At 39.8% G+C, this 15,826-nt stretch overlaps 1 protein-coding gene across 11 annotated transcripts in view; it reads left to right on the top strand.

Annotated features, from left to right (window-relative positions):
• The window catches only part of DLG2 (discs large MAGUK scaffold protein 2), a 1,022,965-nt gene that overhangs the window by 922,748 nt on the left and 84,391 nt on the right, over positions 1–15,826 (top strand). For 10 of the 11 annotated variants that reach the window (XM_086481686.1, XM_086481690.1, XM_086481691.1 and 7 more), the window contains one exon: positions 8,737–8,851. In XM_086481686.1, coding sequence (XP_086337812.1) covers positions 8,737–8,851 — 115 coding nt within the window. Of the gene's footprint in view, positions 1–8,736; positions 8,852–15,826 lie in introns of those variants that run through there. The other variant, XM_086481693.1, reaches the window with a different exon arrangement.

Raw genomic sequence — 15,826 nt, forward strand, 5'->3', positions numbered from 1 at the left:
AGGCAGGTAGGAATCATTTACCATCAGAGCCTGTAAAAGAGAAGTAGCTACCCAATGGAGATACAGGGTGGGTCAAGACCACCAGAATGGCCTCCTCATATTGCCATACCTAGGAAACACTAGAAGCAGCCAGCTTTGTGTTTTGTTTCCTCTTGTCAATTGGTGTCTTTAAGAGCTGGAAGCAGGCTAAGCCAGCAGCATCATTAAGAAGATATGGCTAATCAGTATAATATGTTCAACTCCCAAGAAATAGGACTACACTTGGTAAAAAGCAGAAGAAAGAAAAAGCAGTGAAGCAAAAATAATAAGTAACAATTGCCCCAGGGCTGTGATTTTGGATGGGGAATTGTGGAAATTGAATAAATGACTGAAAATAAGATCCTCCCCCACTAGCCTGAAGCAACAAAACCACTAAATGAATTAGCTTAACTATTAATAGAAAGTAGGTTTTGTTTCTTTGCGATGTCCCACATAAATATTTGTTGAAGAAAGAGGTTTCCAATCTTTATTTTCACCTTGCCAGAGTCATTTTGTGCCTAAAACACCAGAGATATCTTGAAACATTTCTGCACTGTACACAACAGTAACTCCTACAAAGCTATCAAGGTTAATGAGACATATGCAGCTCTGCAGGGCAAGCGTGGCTGTGCAAGTTGGATGCCTGGGGGAAAGTGATGCACCCAGCTTTTCCAAGATTTCACACCGTGCTGCCAAGGCAGACCACGTGTTGTGATATGGTTGTTTCAGATCTGACTCTCTGCTCTTTATTTGCCTTGCCCCTCCTTGGACATGTGTACACACATCATTGTCCAAGATCTTAGCTCAGTGTGAGCCTCAGGGAATTTGAAGAAGTGCCACAGAATGTCCTGTTTCGTTCAGGGGTGCATCAATTCAAATAAAGCTGGGGATAAATTTTTAAGAATACAGTAAATTCAGTGCAGGAATAAGGTTCCCAAAATCTTGGGAAGGGTTGTTTTTAAAAGCTGTTGAGTTGCTTGCAGTTTTCTTCAATGGATGGAAGAAGCTGCAAGAAATTTCCAGCTGAGCCAGTCCAGGCTGACACTTCATAAACCAAGGATAGGCTTTAAGGGAACAAGTAGAATAACGCCTCAGTGAGATACATAGACCTTGTCACTCACTAATAGCTTGATTTATTTTAGTACAGCTCTTTCATTATGAAGCATGCATTCTCTGAAACTAAAGCTTCTAGAGACTAATTTGGATTGGAATTACATTCCCTGTGACTAAGAATAGAGCACGATATTAAGTCTCCTGAACATATCATGGGAGGAAGATATCTTTTCAGGTGTATTTATATTCACAACTAACACAATATGAGGGCTGTATCTAATGGTGCAACAGATGGAAGAAGCGTTATATTCAGTAATAATGAAAATAAAACTAGTGGTGATGCTTAGGCAATGAGGCCATCTACAGAACAAATATACAGGGTGAAATTTTAATTAGAAGACAGGCTTAAGTGTAAATACCTACGTATTGGTAAAGGAAGACAACCAACCGATATCAAAGAGCAAAGACATTAATGGCCCTATTGTGCTGAAGTTTTAAAGGCCAAAGCAATGAGTAAAATCAGTAATTATGCCTATGTCATTATTTTTGAAAGGTTCCTGAAAAGGTGTGTTGAAAATATTCCAATAAAACCAAGCAGATATATTCAAACTAACAAAAAAAAAAAAAAAGCTAATGTAAATATATCTTCCCTTCCCCAGTATTGAAATCTGTGTTTTTCATTTCCTTTGAGTGAGCTCAGGGGAGTAATATGGCTGATAAGAAACAGCAGCATAATTTGCTCTGTTGCTCAGTGCATCATGAATAGATCAAGACCTTCTGAGCAAAACTTTCTCCAATGCACACTACTGATGGCATCAGAACCGTGGGCATTTTTTTCTGTCAGATGAAGAATTTAGCTAATGTTAAATCTAATTGATATTTTGGACTTTCTAAAGGCACAGCATTTGCCACATAATATAAGATCCAAAGCCAGCCTTGCCCAGAGTGGCCTCTGAAATGGCTGGCTGGCAGTGGCCAAGACCAGACATGGCAAAGGAAGATACAAGATACAGTGAACTGTACCTAACCATAGTATATTTATTTGTTTGCTTGCTTGCTTATTTCTTGCAAAACTACTGCAGACCACAAAGATTTTTAACCATCGTTAACCTCCTATGTAACTGCTTGCAACTTCAGACAGCTATAGAATTGAACTCCTAAAATAACAGCAGTCAGGGTACTTTTAGCAAAAATTGACTCAAAACCAATATCAAACAAAAAAAAAATTATAAAGATAAGACATAAAATACTAGCCATAATATTGTTAGTTCATGTCTTTTTGAGCACTTTTTGTGTCTCTTACAGTAGTTTCCAGAGCTGTGGCATGCTAGGCACCCAGCATGCATGACCAAAGACACAACATCAATCTAGCACCTATATCTCTGCCTTAGGTGCCATAGTATGATAAGAGTTACTTTTTGTAATTCACCCAGATTCACACTGTAAATCTGTGGAAAAGGAAGAATCAGACGCAGTCCTCTGAAGTCTTGATGCTGGTCTGCTCACCTTCCTCTCACCTCCATGTTAAAGCAGTGGTGACTGGGGAACAGTGTGGGCGAAGGGCAGAAATGGAAAATATTCACTGTAGGAAGAAATGTGTTGTATTATTTCAAATCTTAAACCATTCAGCCAAGACATCTGCTAAGAGGAGGCAGAGGGGGAAAAAAAGATTTACATAAATAGCATAAATAATGTTACCGTAATAATAGTATCATGCACATTGCTATCTCAGATGTCCAAGGCACTAAGTGCATGACTTGCCACAGTGGCATACAATTTGTGTTCCGATAAACAGAACTGAATAAAATCTCAGAAGGTTTAAGCTGGCCTTGATCCACTGAAATTATGCCAAATTGATACTGATGGAGAGGCTGGTCTGGCAGCTATTCATTTATTATAGTGTCTAGAGTTATTCGACAGACTTTTTAGGTGACAAAATTCTATCTGTAATGCCTTCCTAGTTTTTTGTTTCATTTGTTTTTTAAGCAGTGTAGTCTGTTAAAATTGGACAGCAGGTTTTACGTTCCTTTCACCCACTGACAGAGTCCAAGAGATACATGCTGCCTTTTCCAACCTCCTGCTCACATTATAGCCATTTGCTGCTTCACATTCGCTGAAGTGGGTTAGAGATGCATTATTTGAGAATCACAAAAGCAGCAATTAGGAAATCTGTTATCATCTAGAAGCAAACAGGGATGGTCCTGAATTACACTGGAAAGCAAATTGTGATACCTGCTGACAGAAAGAATTGCTGTCTCTCTAAAGGTGCCAGCACTAGTACCATTCAAACTAATAAAGGCTTGGACTGTGATGCTGAACTGGTTTTTTTCAATGTTGTGTAATACATCAGCATTTCAGTTGCTTAACTATACTTTACTTGTAGGATCACGGCTTTTTTGTTATCATATCCTCTAAATTCAATCAAAGCTACAGTCTTTATAATAAACTTAAAAGTGAAAAATAACAGTAACATAGCTTTGTAAAATTCTGCAACTCTTTCTTCTAGAAAAGCGGCAGCGTACTTATTCATCATAGCTATTTGTTATTTATATGACCAAAAAGTACCATTGAGCCATCACATATAAAATCTCTGTCTTTGCTATTTTTAGATATAGAAATAATTTGATTTTCACTATGATTTTCTAAAAAGTTCTTGAGATTTGGTTTCTTGCATTCATTTTTAGTTTCTCAAATGCATCTAAGACTTCCAAGTACTTTCTTGTATGCTCGAGTATCATAGTCTTTTAGGCCATTTCTGAAGTGACTTCGAGAGTTTGAAACTAAAATTGCGATATACTGCTTTTTTTAATTGAAAAAGTCCTTGCTCCATGTGTATGAAAGGACTCAAGCAACAGCTACACTCATCTCAACTGTCGTTAATGTCTGTACACGCACCATGGTTCTCACAAACCCATATTTTCTTTCACAGCATATGGAGTATCTTAAGTGTAATTGGACTCACAACATCTCACATACTGAGTCAGAATACGAGCTGTCAAAGCTAGTCGATAGCAAACTCAAACGGGGGGGGGGTGTGTTGTAACAACTCCTCCCCACCATGTAGGTACCCACCTGCACAGTTGCAGAAGGAGTGGCAGCATTTTAGGTATCTAAATCACTTTGGCAATAAAAATGTTGGTGTCTGCGTACCCTCAGATGCCAAAGGGGACTAGGCAAGATTTTGTAGATGATCGTTTTTATCTTGGCCAGTTAGACTTGAAGTTTTAGTTTAAGTGCGTTAGGGTTTGGGCGTTTGGATGTTTTTTTAATGGGGCTGGCCATTTACCTTGCTTTGATTTCTCATTATGTGAACTAAGGAGAAGGTTGCAGGTGTCTGAAGATTGCTCCCAAAGGTCTATCCAGTCCAACATGTGCAAATGCTTTGGAAAGGCAAAAAATTGCATCGATATTCGAAGGTTAGAATATGCATGAGTCCCAGATACAGCACTTGGTAGGCTGTTGGAATGAGGTAGAAGGAAAAGCACCAGCTCCCTGTCTGCATAGTCAAGCTACTGAGTACTGTACAGAGCAAACAAATGTCTCCTGTTCAAACTGGTGTCTGTATTTGATAAATGCCCTTAGTTTTGGCCTTGGTTGGGCTTGAGGACAATTCACATGGTATCAATTCAAGCTAACTCTTCTCCCTCTCCTGACTGCCCAGAGAGTTGAGCAGAGCCAGCTTTAGAAAACAGACCCTTGGAAAAACGGGCATTTGCTTGGGGCAGCGTGCAGAGCCCAACCTGCCAATGCCAGAGCCCTGAAAAATGGTCTTGCTGTCCTGCAGCCAGGCTATTCCTCCCAGCAGCAATCTCCTCTCCCAGCAGCAATCTCCTCTCCCACATCCAATGGTACTAGCTCCACCTCTCCAAGGTTAGTGAGTTGTATTTTTACCCTTGGGAGAGCTAAATTCAGGTCTACCTACACTGCCATGAGCCTTGAGCCAGCTCTAAAGCAGAGTATTAACAAACACTTCCCTCCATCTCATCTGCCCTGTTTCTTACAGCAACATTTCCAGAGCCACAAACCAGCATAAACCATTACATTATCTGGTCTGACCCCAGCAATGATAAAGGTTACAGTTTGCTCACACACTTGCCCTTTTAGTTCAATACATAACTTTATCAATTTCTTAAGCTACCAGAGTTAGTTTGTGAGATCATGAATGAATCAGGCAATGGGTAGGACCTTTGCAGTTAGATTTTGGTAAGCCAAATTTGTCAAATTTTGTTAATGATGCACTCCAGCAGCAACACATTCTTTGTTCTCTCTTTCTTTAAAGGGCATGAAATTAGTGAATCAGCTTTAACTGTATTTCTTTTCAGCACGTCACAACCTCAGTGTCCTTTTACTTGTGTAGGAGCCTTGAACGTGTATTGTTTAGATTCAGTGCTGAATTTGAAGGAAGCATGAAGTGGTTTCTGGACTTTAGCACTGCCACTTATTCTCACCTAGCAAATGTAAAGCTGTTAGGAAACAGCTCCTCTGGAATGACCCCATGTATAAAGAAGTGTTAAGAAAAAAGGACTTTTTCCCAGTGGGCAGGACTACCGTAGCAGTTCTGATGGCAGAAATGGAGCATCACTCTCTCTTTTTCTGTTCACATTTCAAATGCAGCCATCACTGTAGTATCCAGGCATCAGTAGGAGAACTAGGAGGACTGAGATTAAAGGTTAAATACTGCCTGTATTGATGGCCTTGCAATTTTTGGTCCAGGCATTTGTCAGGAGGAAAGGACAGGTGTACACTTCAGTATTTTTGGACGCACAAATATGAAGAAGCTACTATGGGAAAATATAGGACCATAAATTTGGTTATCTTCAAATTATCTATGTATTTCAATCCAAAGGAAAAAACATCTCAAGAACACAAAGTAACAGAATTATCATTAGTATTTGAGTATTTTTTAATATCAAGCAGGGAGCTTCAAGCCTGATTTTCCATCACACACTTATTAGACAATTTTTCAGATGTGTTGTGGTTTCAAAATGCCTTCCAGAAAAAGAGAGATTATTAAATTTAGAATAAATTTACAGTCAGTTAAAATCAGTTAAATTACAAGTCCGCTCTGAAGTCAGAACACGAGCTATAATATAATCATCTGACCAAGCTGTAGTCATTCGAGTATCTCATGAGCTGGTGTTCAAGTTGCAAATAGCCGGATGCTGTGCTAGAGAGTCAGATTTTCAGTCCTCTCTTCTCACTCTCCAGATCGGTGTCTAAATCTGGGAGTTACTCCCACACCTCACATATAGAGTCTGCCTGGAATATGGTTGCTTATAGAAGGTAAAGCTGCCATTACAGATGCTCTGATGTAAATCATTCATATCTTTAGCTTCACCCAGATGTAAAACACCAAAGAAGCTGGATTACGCAGTACGTTTACTGTCTTCTTCAGTGTATCCACAGCACATGAAAAAGACCTAAGCAACAACCCTTAAAACTGCAGTCGTCTGTCTGTATGCAGAGGACTGACACTGTATGAGGAAGAGAAATGCAAGCTTTTTGTTTTTAAGATGACTTTTCCTATTTGCCAAGAAGAAACGTTAAACTTGTTTTAATGAAATGTAAGTTAAACAAAGCCTTGCTCAGAAGATCATTATTTACTAAATAAATTCTAGAGCAGGAGAATAGAACAAATATGACTCATGTAGAGCAAACTTAAATCCTACATGGGGATAAACACTTCAAAACTAAACTCCACTTTAAAAAACAACACAGGTTTGTAGGAGCCTTAGTTCTGCTGAGGATTTGGGCTTTTAAATCATTGAGGTGTTTAAAGATGTACTCTAGGTGAAAGAAATGAGCAAGAAACAAGGTACAGAATAAATCTGAAATACAGTCTGCATGTAGGAGTGTCTTTTCTCCTGACATATAGAATTTCAGCTGCAGTCAGTGAAGTCATAAGTATGTGGGAAGACTGAAGAGTCTTATGCCACAGCAGTGGGTCCCAGCTGATTGGCAAAGTAGCCACTGTTCCTTAACAAACTCGGTAGGTAATGCCAAAGAAGCTCAATGGAAAGAGAGTTAAAATGTATCACAGAAGAAGAAGAAGAAGAAAGAAGAGGAAGAGGATTAAGAGGGAAAAAAACCACAAAAGCCCAAATCAAACCACTCTGCCAAAGTCAGCTTAAAGGTAGCTAGTGTCTATGCAAAATGTGGGATCTTGGAAAGGTCAGATGTTATTATCCAACAAAAAGTTAAAGGGCACTGAATAAAATGAATTAGTTGTTGTTGCAAAGCATCTAGACATTCTGGGAACCGAGCCAGTGTGAACAGCAAATGATCAAACAAAAATAATGCTGAGGTTTCTGCTAGGAGAAAATGAGACTATTGCTGTCTTACAGCATTCTTACATAGCTCAAACACCAACAAGCAGGGAGCAGACCAATAGGTTACAAAAGCACAATAAAGATTTATTTGCTTAAACTGAGAAATTGTGTGATCTGGTGGGACGTACCTCCATCCTTTAAGGGAGGAAACCTTGCATGCTGGTTTCACTTCTGCTCCAGTTTTGCTGTAGGGAAATGTAGACCCTCCTTTTGAAGCAGGCAGTGAAATAAAACACTGAGGTGAAGGGAACATCTTCCCTTTGCTGGCATCAGTCTACAACATCTTACTCTTCAGAGCGTCACTGACTCACTGAAATGGATTTTGCACACCCCCTCAAGTTAGTCTTCTAGCTCGCTTTGGTAGGTTTCCTGGGTTTAGGTTGAATTCTGACTCTGTGTTGCTGAAGCATTGCCTTTAGGTTGTCAGTTTCAAGGAATTAGAGCTGTCTCCAAAACTTCAACTTTTCCTCTTGCAAACCAAAACTCAGCCCATTAGGTCACACAATGAATAAGGGGAACGCGCCAGCAGGAGGGACTATTGACCAGGCTGTACAAGGGATGTGATCTTTCTGAGAAGCCTCACCACATGATACACCTCTAGCTGAATCCTTGCCCCAGTGCTGGTCCCATGTTGCCGGTCAGGAGGTCACAAAGTTTTATAAAGCTACCAGCAGAGCTATGGAGGAGAACAAGATGTAGGAAGGTGGTTTTGTGCTGTTCATACGCAGCTTAAACAGGTCTGGAGTGTCTATGATCACCCACCCTAAGACTGAGCTATGGCTCTAACTATTTAAAAGAAACAGAGCCCCGTCCTCAGTGGGCTGGGTGAATAAGGTGGCTTATTGCTCATACCACAATTTCACAGCTGCTTCAGGGATAATTAGACTTCGATATAGCTCCTTCAGTTCGGTGGGATTTTACGTGAAAAGCTTGACTCATTAGTAACTTCAGTGCATCATCCCACTGCCCGTAACAAATCTCATTGTTTGGAAGGAGGGATGATACAGTGGAAAACTGCTTTCAACATTGTTTTCGCAGACTGGAAGATATTTGGTAAAGCACTTTAAACCTCCTTTTCTTTCCTGAAACTGCAGGAGAGAGGATCTAGCTATTTGACTTTTCATGTAGTCAGTGCTGAAATGTTCAGGTACCACAATAAAGAGGGCGTATATTTACCTAAGATAATACAATAATGCGAGGTTCTATTAGACCTCAATTTTCAGGACGTGCCCTATGCTCATTAATTTAATACTAATTTGCATTTAGCAGCCCTAATGATTATATAGGTCAAGAAAACTAAAAAGTCTTTATTCTCTGTTTTTTTTAATCTCCTCAGAGTACGCTCGGTTTGAGGCAAAAATCCATGACCTGCGTGAGCAGATGATGAATCACAGCATGAGTTCTGGGTCCGGCTCCCTGAGGACTAATCAGAAGAGGTCACTGTACGTCAGGTAAGCAGGGAGAGCTTTCTCCCGGGAATATATCGGCAGCTACCTAGTCTATGCCTGACTCGTGTGTTGTCGGTTCAGCAAGGTGGAAAAGAAGTTTGAAGAACTGCATCGAATTGAACTGAGAAACACATCGATCTTGCAAAGCACAGCATCATTAACGTGAAAATTGGATAAACCCCTGTTGCTTAATCCGATCGTTTCAAGCCGTTTTCAAAGAGCATTATACTTTTATAGTGATTTGGTTTTATGAGATGAAGATTTCTTACCAATTGTCAGCTCTTTCAATATCTGAGATGCAGATTGTGGTGTAGTGACGCATTGCGTTTCTGTGTGAGGTCTTGCCCAGACATGGAATGATTGCTCTCCTAAAGGGCACTTTTTCCCCAAGACCTCGTTTTGCTATCCCCTTGCATATGTTTACCCTTCTATCAGTCTACACTACAAAGAATTTATCATCTACCTTGCAAGATCAAATAGGCAGATGAGATGCTAAACAAGCTGATGTACATAGCTTAAACGGGGTAGTGAATATCACGGGAATTGCCTAACTGGGAGGCAGGTGGTAGCAATAGCTATAGTTTTGCTTTGACTGTGCAAGTCTATTGCCATAATCATTGCTGGCTGAAAGCTGGTTGTTGCCCTACTGCCCCTAACAAAGTTCTTGCTGTCACTCACCCCTTTTGGAACTCAGGGAGACTATGGGACTCCATGCCAAACATTTTAATAATCTTAATAATTACGCTTCTCTAGGCTTTTTGTTTTCATTTTTCCTCCCATGCTCAGCATATAATTCGAAAATCCTGACAATCTTGAAGTACAAGGAAAAAATTTTTCGGTCTCCAGGCAGTGCTAATTGTTCAAGGGGGAGCTAATTCAGGTGATAACATTGCAGAGATCCAATCAAGGCTAAATTCTGCTTTTTGCCATTATGCCCTCAGCATGAAAGTGTAAGGTAGGAGAGAAGGAAGGAAAATCTTAAATGTTAGCATGGATGGTCTTATTCTAGTGGACAGCAACCACATGAAGCAATAATTGATACTGCTGCCAGAAAAAGCAAGGACTGAAAGGGTATGGATCACTATTACCGGTGATCTTGTTATTGGGCAAGATCAGGTTGGAAGTGTCATGGTTTCTGATGCATCTCTCACCTTCTCTGATCTTTCCAGCTCTATTTACTTCTGCAGCTATTCCACCTGCAGTAGGTATTTCCCAGACCCAAACACAGAGTGACTTTATCGTCAAGAGCTTTGGCCAGCTCCCTGAATTTGCATGTCGTGAAAAGCCACAGTCATTGGACACGTAGGGACAGATCCAAGCTTACTTTGCTCAAGGTAAGCTAGGAACCCAAAATGCAGTGAACAACGGTGCAAGAAGTTCAAGCCAGCAACTGCAAGTCAATTCGGGTGTACACACAAAGGGCTAACGCAGGGTCCTGAGCAACTTACTGATCTGAGCTGCAGCAAAGCTCAATTACCCCTGTATCAGCATTGACCTGGCAAGCCCTGCTGAGAACTGAGGCTTATTAGCTCGCACACTCTGCCAAGCTACTGTATCTGCGCTGCGTCTGGACTAGCCCAGTTCTTCTATACAGTATTGCTCTGTGTGCACCAGTGAGCCTGGTTTTCTGCTAGTTCATGAATTCTGGATGTGGTCTGTCTCACTAAGCTGATATGCCCTGGTGCTTCACTGCAGGAATCTTTGATGTCTTAGCTGTATATCTAAATATCACTTCCCAAAGCATAAATGCAAAAACTGTTCTTTTATTCCAGAATCTTTAAAAAAAATGCCCCAAACCTCTCAAGCAGAAAACCTCAAAAGCCTCTGTCACTTTTGTTAGCATAAATTTTTTGCAGTTAAACCCACACAGTTGGCTGTGTCCAAATCTGAGAAGTCTGTTTGAGAGGCTCAGTATTTTAATTATTATTATAAAGCGTGTAGCACAGCAGCACCTGCAGCATTGTGCTAGGCACTGCTAGTTCAAATCGTATACACTGATTACAAAGCTAGCTTAGGTCTACGTTACGCGCTAAGGAAAATATAAATGTGGCTTCAGAAATGTGCTTCTTTTCAGAGACTGAAATTTTCACTTTACGGTTAAACCCTTTCAGCCAGGGACCCGTGTAAAAAGTCTAGGATTTAGCTTTTTTTTTTTTTTCACTCTTACAACTGAGGACATTTCTGTTTCAATGGATTATTTTGGTCAGCATGCACAAAAGAACTAGAAGCAAATTACCATATGTTGCAAATCTGTAGCTGTAATGCCAAGTTTATGATTCAAGTTTGCTGTTTTCCTTTCTTTGTAGTGATTTTGCTGTTCTTCACCGAGTACAAGCATAGTTATTTTTTAGCCAGAGAGCTTAATCAAAGTAAATAACTATGTTCTAGGCAGCACAAGAAAATAAATTAAGGTCCATATAGGTTGTAATAATTGAAAATAAGTGTCATTATCTGCTCATAGAAAAGCCAACAGAAAAGAGAGCGAGAAAAAGCAAAGCTCCGTAAACATATTTGCCGGTGGATGCAGGGTTCATTGGATGCAGGGTTTTCTTCTTTACCTTGCAGCCTGTGATTTCCCCGTGCAGCCCCTACTAAAACAGCATAGTATTTTTAACTGAGATATTTAAAAGAAGCTATAATAAATGAAGTGAGGTAAAATTTAATGTGGAGAAAATGGGTTGAATGTAGCACTAGAAGCAGCTGGCTGAAAGCAATTAAGAGCCACACTTAAGCAGTGTGTACAACCACATGAAAGCGATCAAGAGTGATTTGTACAGAAGAAATTGTGTAGCTCTTTGACACGATCTTTTACCTATGCATACTCTGGTGTTTCTGATTTTTTTTTTTCTTTCTTTATCCCAGTCTGTCTTTCTGATGCCCTCTGGAATATTCCCCAGAAATTTCCTGAAAATATTTTCCTGAAAATTTTTTTTCAGTATTACCTGTTCCTCTTGTATCACAGACCCTGTATCTCTGTTTTGAATGTTATCAGAAAGTCCACGACACTAGAGGTAAAGTATGAGACTTCAGGGGAGGACAGAGCAGTAGGAAATGCTGTTAACTCTTTTAGGAGCCCACCTCCTCTTTGTCGCTAAGCCTCTCTGTCGAAGAAAAGAAATGCAAAAAGAAAGTGAGAGAATAGGTATGAAACATAGCGAATTTTATTATTTATAAATTAGTTGTTGGTGAAGATGAAAGAACTTAATTGAATTCAGTATCTGAAATGAGAGGCTAAAAAGATTTCTGCTATTACCCTTTTTAACTCATTGGAATTCAGCTATCAGGTCATGATTACTGAGGAAAGTAAACAAACCTATCACCAGCTAAACGCTGCACTATACACGTATGTAGGGGTTTTTTTAGTGTTTTTTTATGCAAATTCTTATCTTCCTTTTTGTCTTTTTGGCTCTTGTAAGATTATGTATTTGATTGTCTTGAAATACATATGTGCCTTGCTTTATCTTTCTGGGTCCAGATCCACAGTCATATTTTTCAGGCTACATGTGGTTACTATCGATACTCTTATGAAATACCAGATCATGTTATTTAGTGCCCAGGCTATTGAGGATGACAGCCTTTTGAAGAGCTAAGCATCAGAGAAGTACAGTCCTTTAAAGAAAGTGGTGAATGTGATCAGCCGTTGAAACTTTTTATATATTATTTTGTATAAATTTGTATTTTATAGTATAAAATACAAATTTATAAAGTATAAAATTGCTAGTTTTTGGAGGAAGCTTAGAGCCTAAGCATGATGAAGGGTTTTTCTGTTGATTTACTAGATTCCCCAGCTTAAAGTACTCGTGCTAGATTTCTGAGGGTAAAAGTAGATACTTCAGTAATTCCTACTAGATGTACAAAGAAAGGTTTTCAGGAACAATCTGGCAACCAAGAACTGCCTTCTTACAGTCTGTTGTTGATTTGCAGATACAAACAGTTAGAGAAGCTTAGGATAAACAGCTATGGCACCTTTTAATCTTTATTAAAATCAGACAGCTTCTGAAATAATGTCTATAATTAAAAATTCCAGTTGTCCAAAGCCACAAACAGGTGCTGTGGAGGTGTATCACTCTGCAGAAACAACTCAAAAGCTTCGCATGCCCCCCAGCCCTTTCACTGACACCTTACTGTTTGAAATCTGTTCAATACCATTTGTGACCAAACATCATTCCACCTAATCATGGCTATTTGTTGCATTGTATAAAGGGCCTGGTTGACCTAACTGAAATGCAGATATTTCAACTTCAGCACTACTTTTAAATATGTCAGCACAATGTGAATTGTACAGTTGGCTGTAAAGTATGGAAATCAGAGCTGGGACAGGGCTGGATCCAGCTGTAATTTCAGAAGAAGTGGTTATGCAGCTGCCTCTCCACCAGCTGACCAGGGGAGAACACTGCAGTGGGAAGTGTAACCAAGGGCAGAGCCTCTTCCCAATAAAAGGAGGAAGTTTAAGATCAATATTTTTGTTCCAGCTCATGCTGTACTGATTTTAAAAGCTGTGCACAGTGCAAACAGGCGCCTCTTAGTCCACTACATATTTGTCTTCTTCTAACTGGAATTAGTGCTAACCATTTCATAGCTCTGATAGGTATGTGCTGTACAAACACAAAGCACTATTATGTGTTAAAAATGAGTGTGTTCTGGTTCATTTTTTTATTGAGACATAAGGAACAGAATCCGAAGATTTGCCATAGCAACTTAGCAGCAGCTGAAAGGAAGTCAAGGTTGAGGTACTTTGGGTTGTTTACTCGATTTCCAGCACAATGAATTCTCCGTTAGGCATTAGACACCTTTATACACATTTCCTGAAGTTAGGAAAAAGCATGATGCCATATTGCTCAGAGAGACACTGGTTTTCAACAAATCACAGAAAATATCACTTGGGCACTTTGCTGAGTTACAGCTGAAGTTTGGCTGAGGCAGTTTGTGAAGATTTAATCTGGCATCTGGGACTGGTTTCATGTAATATCTGTTAGAGTCACCATTTGGTCTCCCTGTCTTCTCTGAGACAGTGAACACCCACAGGCCAGTGAGCACCAGGTCAAGCCTCCATGGGCAAAGTTCTCCTGGCAGAGCTGCACAGCATGTTGCGATGCAGTCAAATCCACATGAGAAATGCAGTTCTTGGAGACATTGTGTAAGTGAAATCTGAACACAGGATACCATCAGACTTCGTAATGGAAAGCTCTACTATAAATCTGGAGGGAGAAATGTGACAATCAGATGTTTATCTTTTGGTAGTCCTGCCCACCGGGCTTTTCAGAAGGAGGTACTGAGGGAACCAGAGTGAGAGTTATGAAGTGGTCATATCTAAATAGTCATTGGAAGGAGAGAGAACATATGTATATATGAATATATGTAAAAAGAAAATCCAAATAGATATATGTTAGTGTTAAATATATGCTATATCCACATGTACGTTGCAAACATATTCACTTAAGCTAGTTGCCTAGTATCTCTCTGGAGTCAGCGGAGTGCACTTGGCACTTTCAGAGTACACTTCATCTCGTCTGGAAGTAGACATTTAAAATTGCTCAGGCGAATCTTGCCCTAAAAATGTCTATTTCTCACAGCTGAGTGGAAGAAGCCTCAGGTGATTAGCTGAGATGTAAACATCTATATTAGAGACACTTCAAGTTGGGTGACCTGAATCCCCCACATTGAATATCTTTCCGTTTTGCTCTCGCACACACAGAGAGCATGCTTATACATGTCTTGAAGAAGTTGTAACACCAGGCTCTCTGGCTCTGAATGCTTCTGCTGTGTGCTTCAGTAAGACATGGCACCACAGCTTTGAAACACTGGCAGTCCTGTTTAGAATTGAACACTCCAAATTATAGTACAGAATGGAGACATGCATTCAGAAAATCTGTAAGAAATGGGGTATTACAGAAAGCTGCGGTTTATGACAGCGTTTAGCAGACGTGTTTGGAAATGGTCAGATAGGTATGCACATAACCTACACTCATGAAATGGGCTGTTGCACTTGAAACACCATTTCAGACTGGAAAACTGAAATACACTTGGGACGTTACTCATTTCACATGTCCTGGTTAAGTGTGAGTTTCTGAATATTCAACTACTACTTTTTAGCTGTTCTTTCACTGAATATAGAGTCTTCTCCAGATCCTGCTGGCACCAGTCTTCTCACTGGCTTCAGCGAGAGCTGCTCAGATTCAGAACCAAGTAAATAGTGCAAATCTTTATTTTTCAAAACAAGGAGGGTCACTCTGTGTGCTTGAGAGACCTTTTCCCCAGTTGGATATTCAGGAGCTGAACGGTATAATTGAATAACTGTTCACTCAGGCCTTTATTAATTATCAGAGACACTAAGGAACAGAGAAGAATGAGGGATATGCTGGAATACAAGAATCATCTAATACGATGGGTAATGAATCTGGTAGTTATTATTTATTACTTTGAAATTCATGTTTAGAGCAAAAGCATCTGGCTCACAGAACCCGTGATTCTCTGTAAAATGAAGAAGGAAAATGATACCAACTCTTGTCTTTGGCAATGCAAATATAATGTTTTCTTATGAAACTCAGACTGTTTATGTGCTTAAAGGATCATTTTTTGGCACTTGCAAAAAGTACCATGGTTCTCATCTTGCTGCTAAGTACAGACTAAATAAGAAATTTAAAAATTCAACTAAAATTGAAGAACAGGGAATATCTGGAGAGAGGCAGTTTTGTTGGGTTTTTTTGGGGGTGGCCTCTCACTGATGTCAGTGGGAGCTGTGAGCATTTCACACTTCTCTGTATTATGCTCATGAAATTTCCACAAGTCCTTAGCTGAAGTGCCTTAACTGAGACACACAACAGTATTGCCACTCTCAGCTGAAAGATGGATGTGAGAATTATTAATCTTGGAGTATTCACAGTTCAAAGGCCTTCAGGCTTATAGTTTGATGGCATTTTGGTGCTAAAAAAAGAACCCCAAAATGTGTAAATATAACAATATGCCTCACCTATACCC

Source organism: Leptosomus discolor, chromosome 1, assembly GCF_034619465.1.
Source record: "Leptosomus discolor isolate bLepDis1 chromosome 1, bLepDis1.hap2, whole genome shotgun sequence".
In the NCBI taxonomy this organism is placed as follows: domain Eukaryota; kingdom Metazoa; phylum Chordata; class Aves; order Leptosomiformes; family Leptosomidae; genus Leptosomus; species Leptosomus discolor.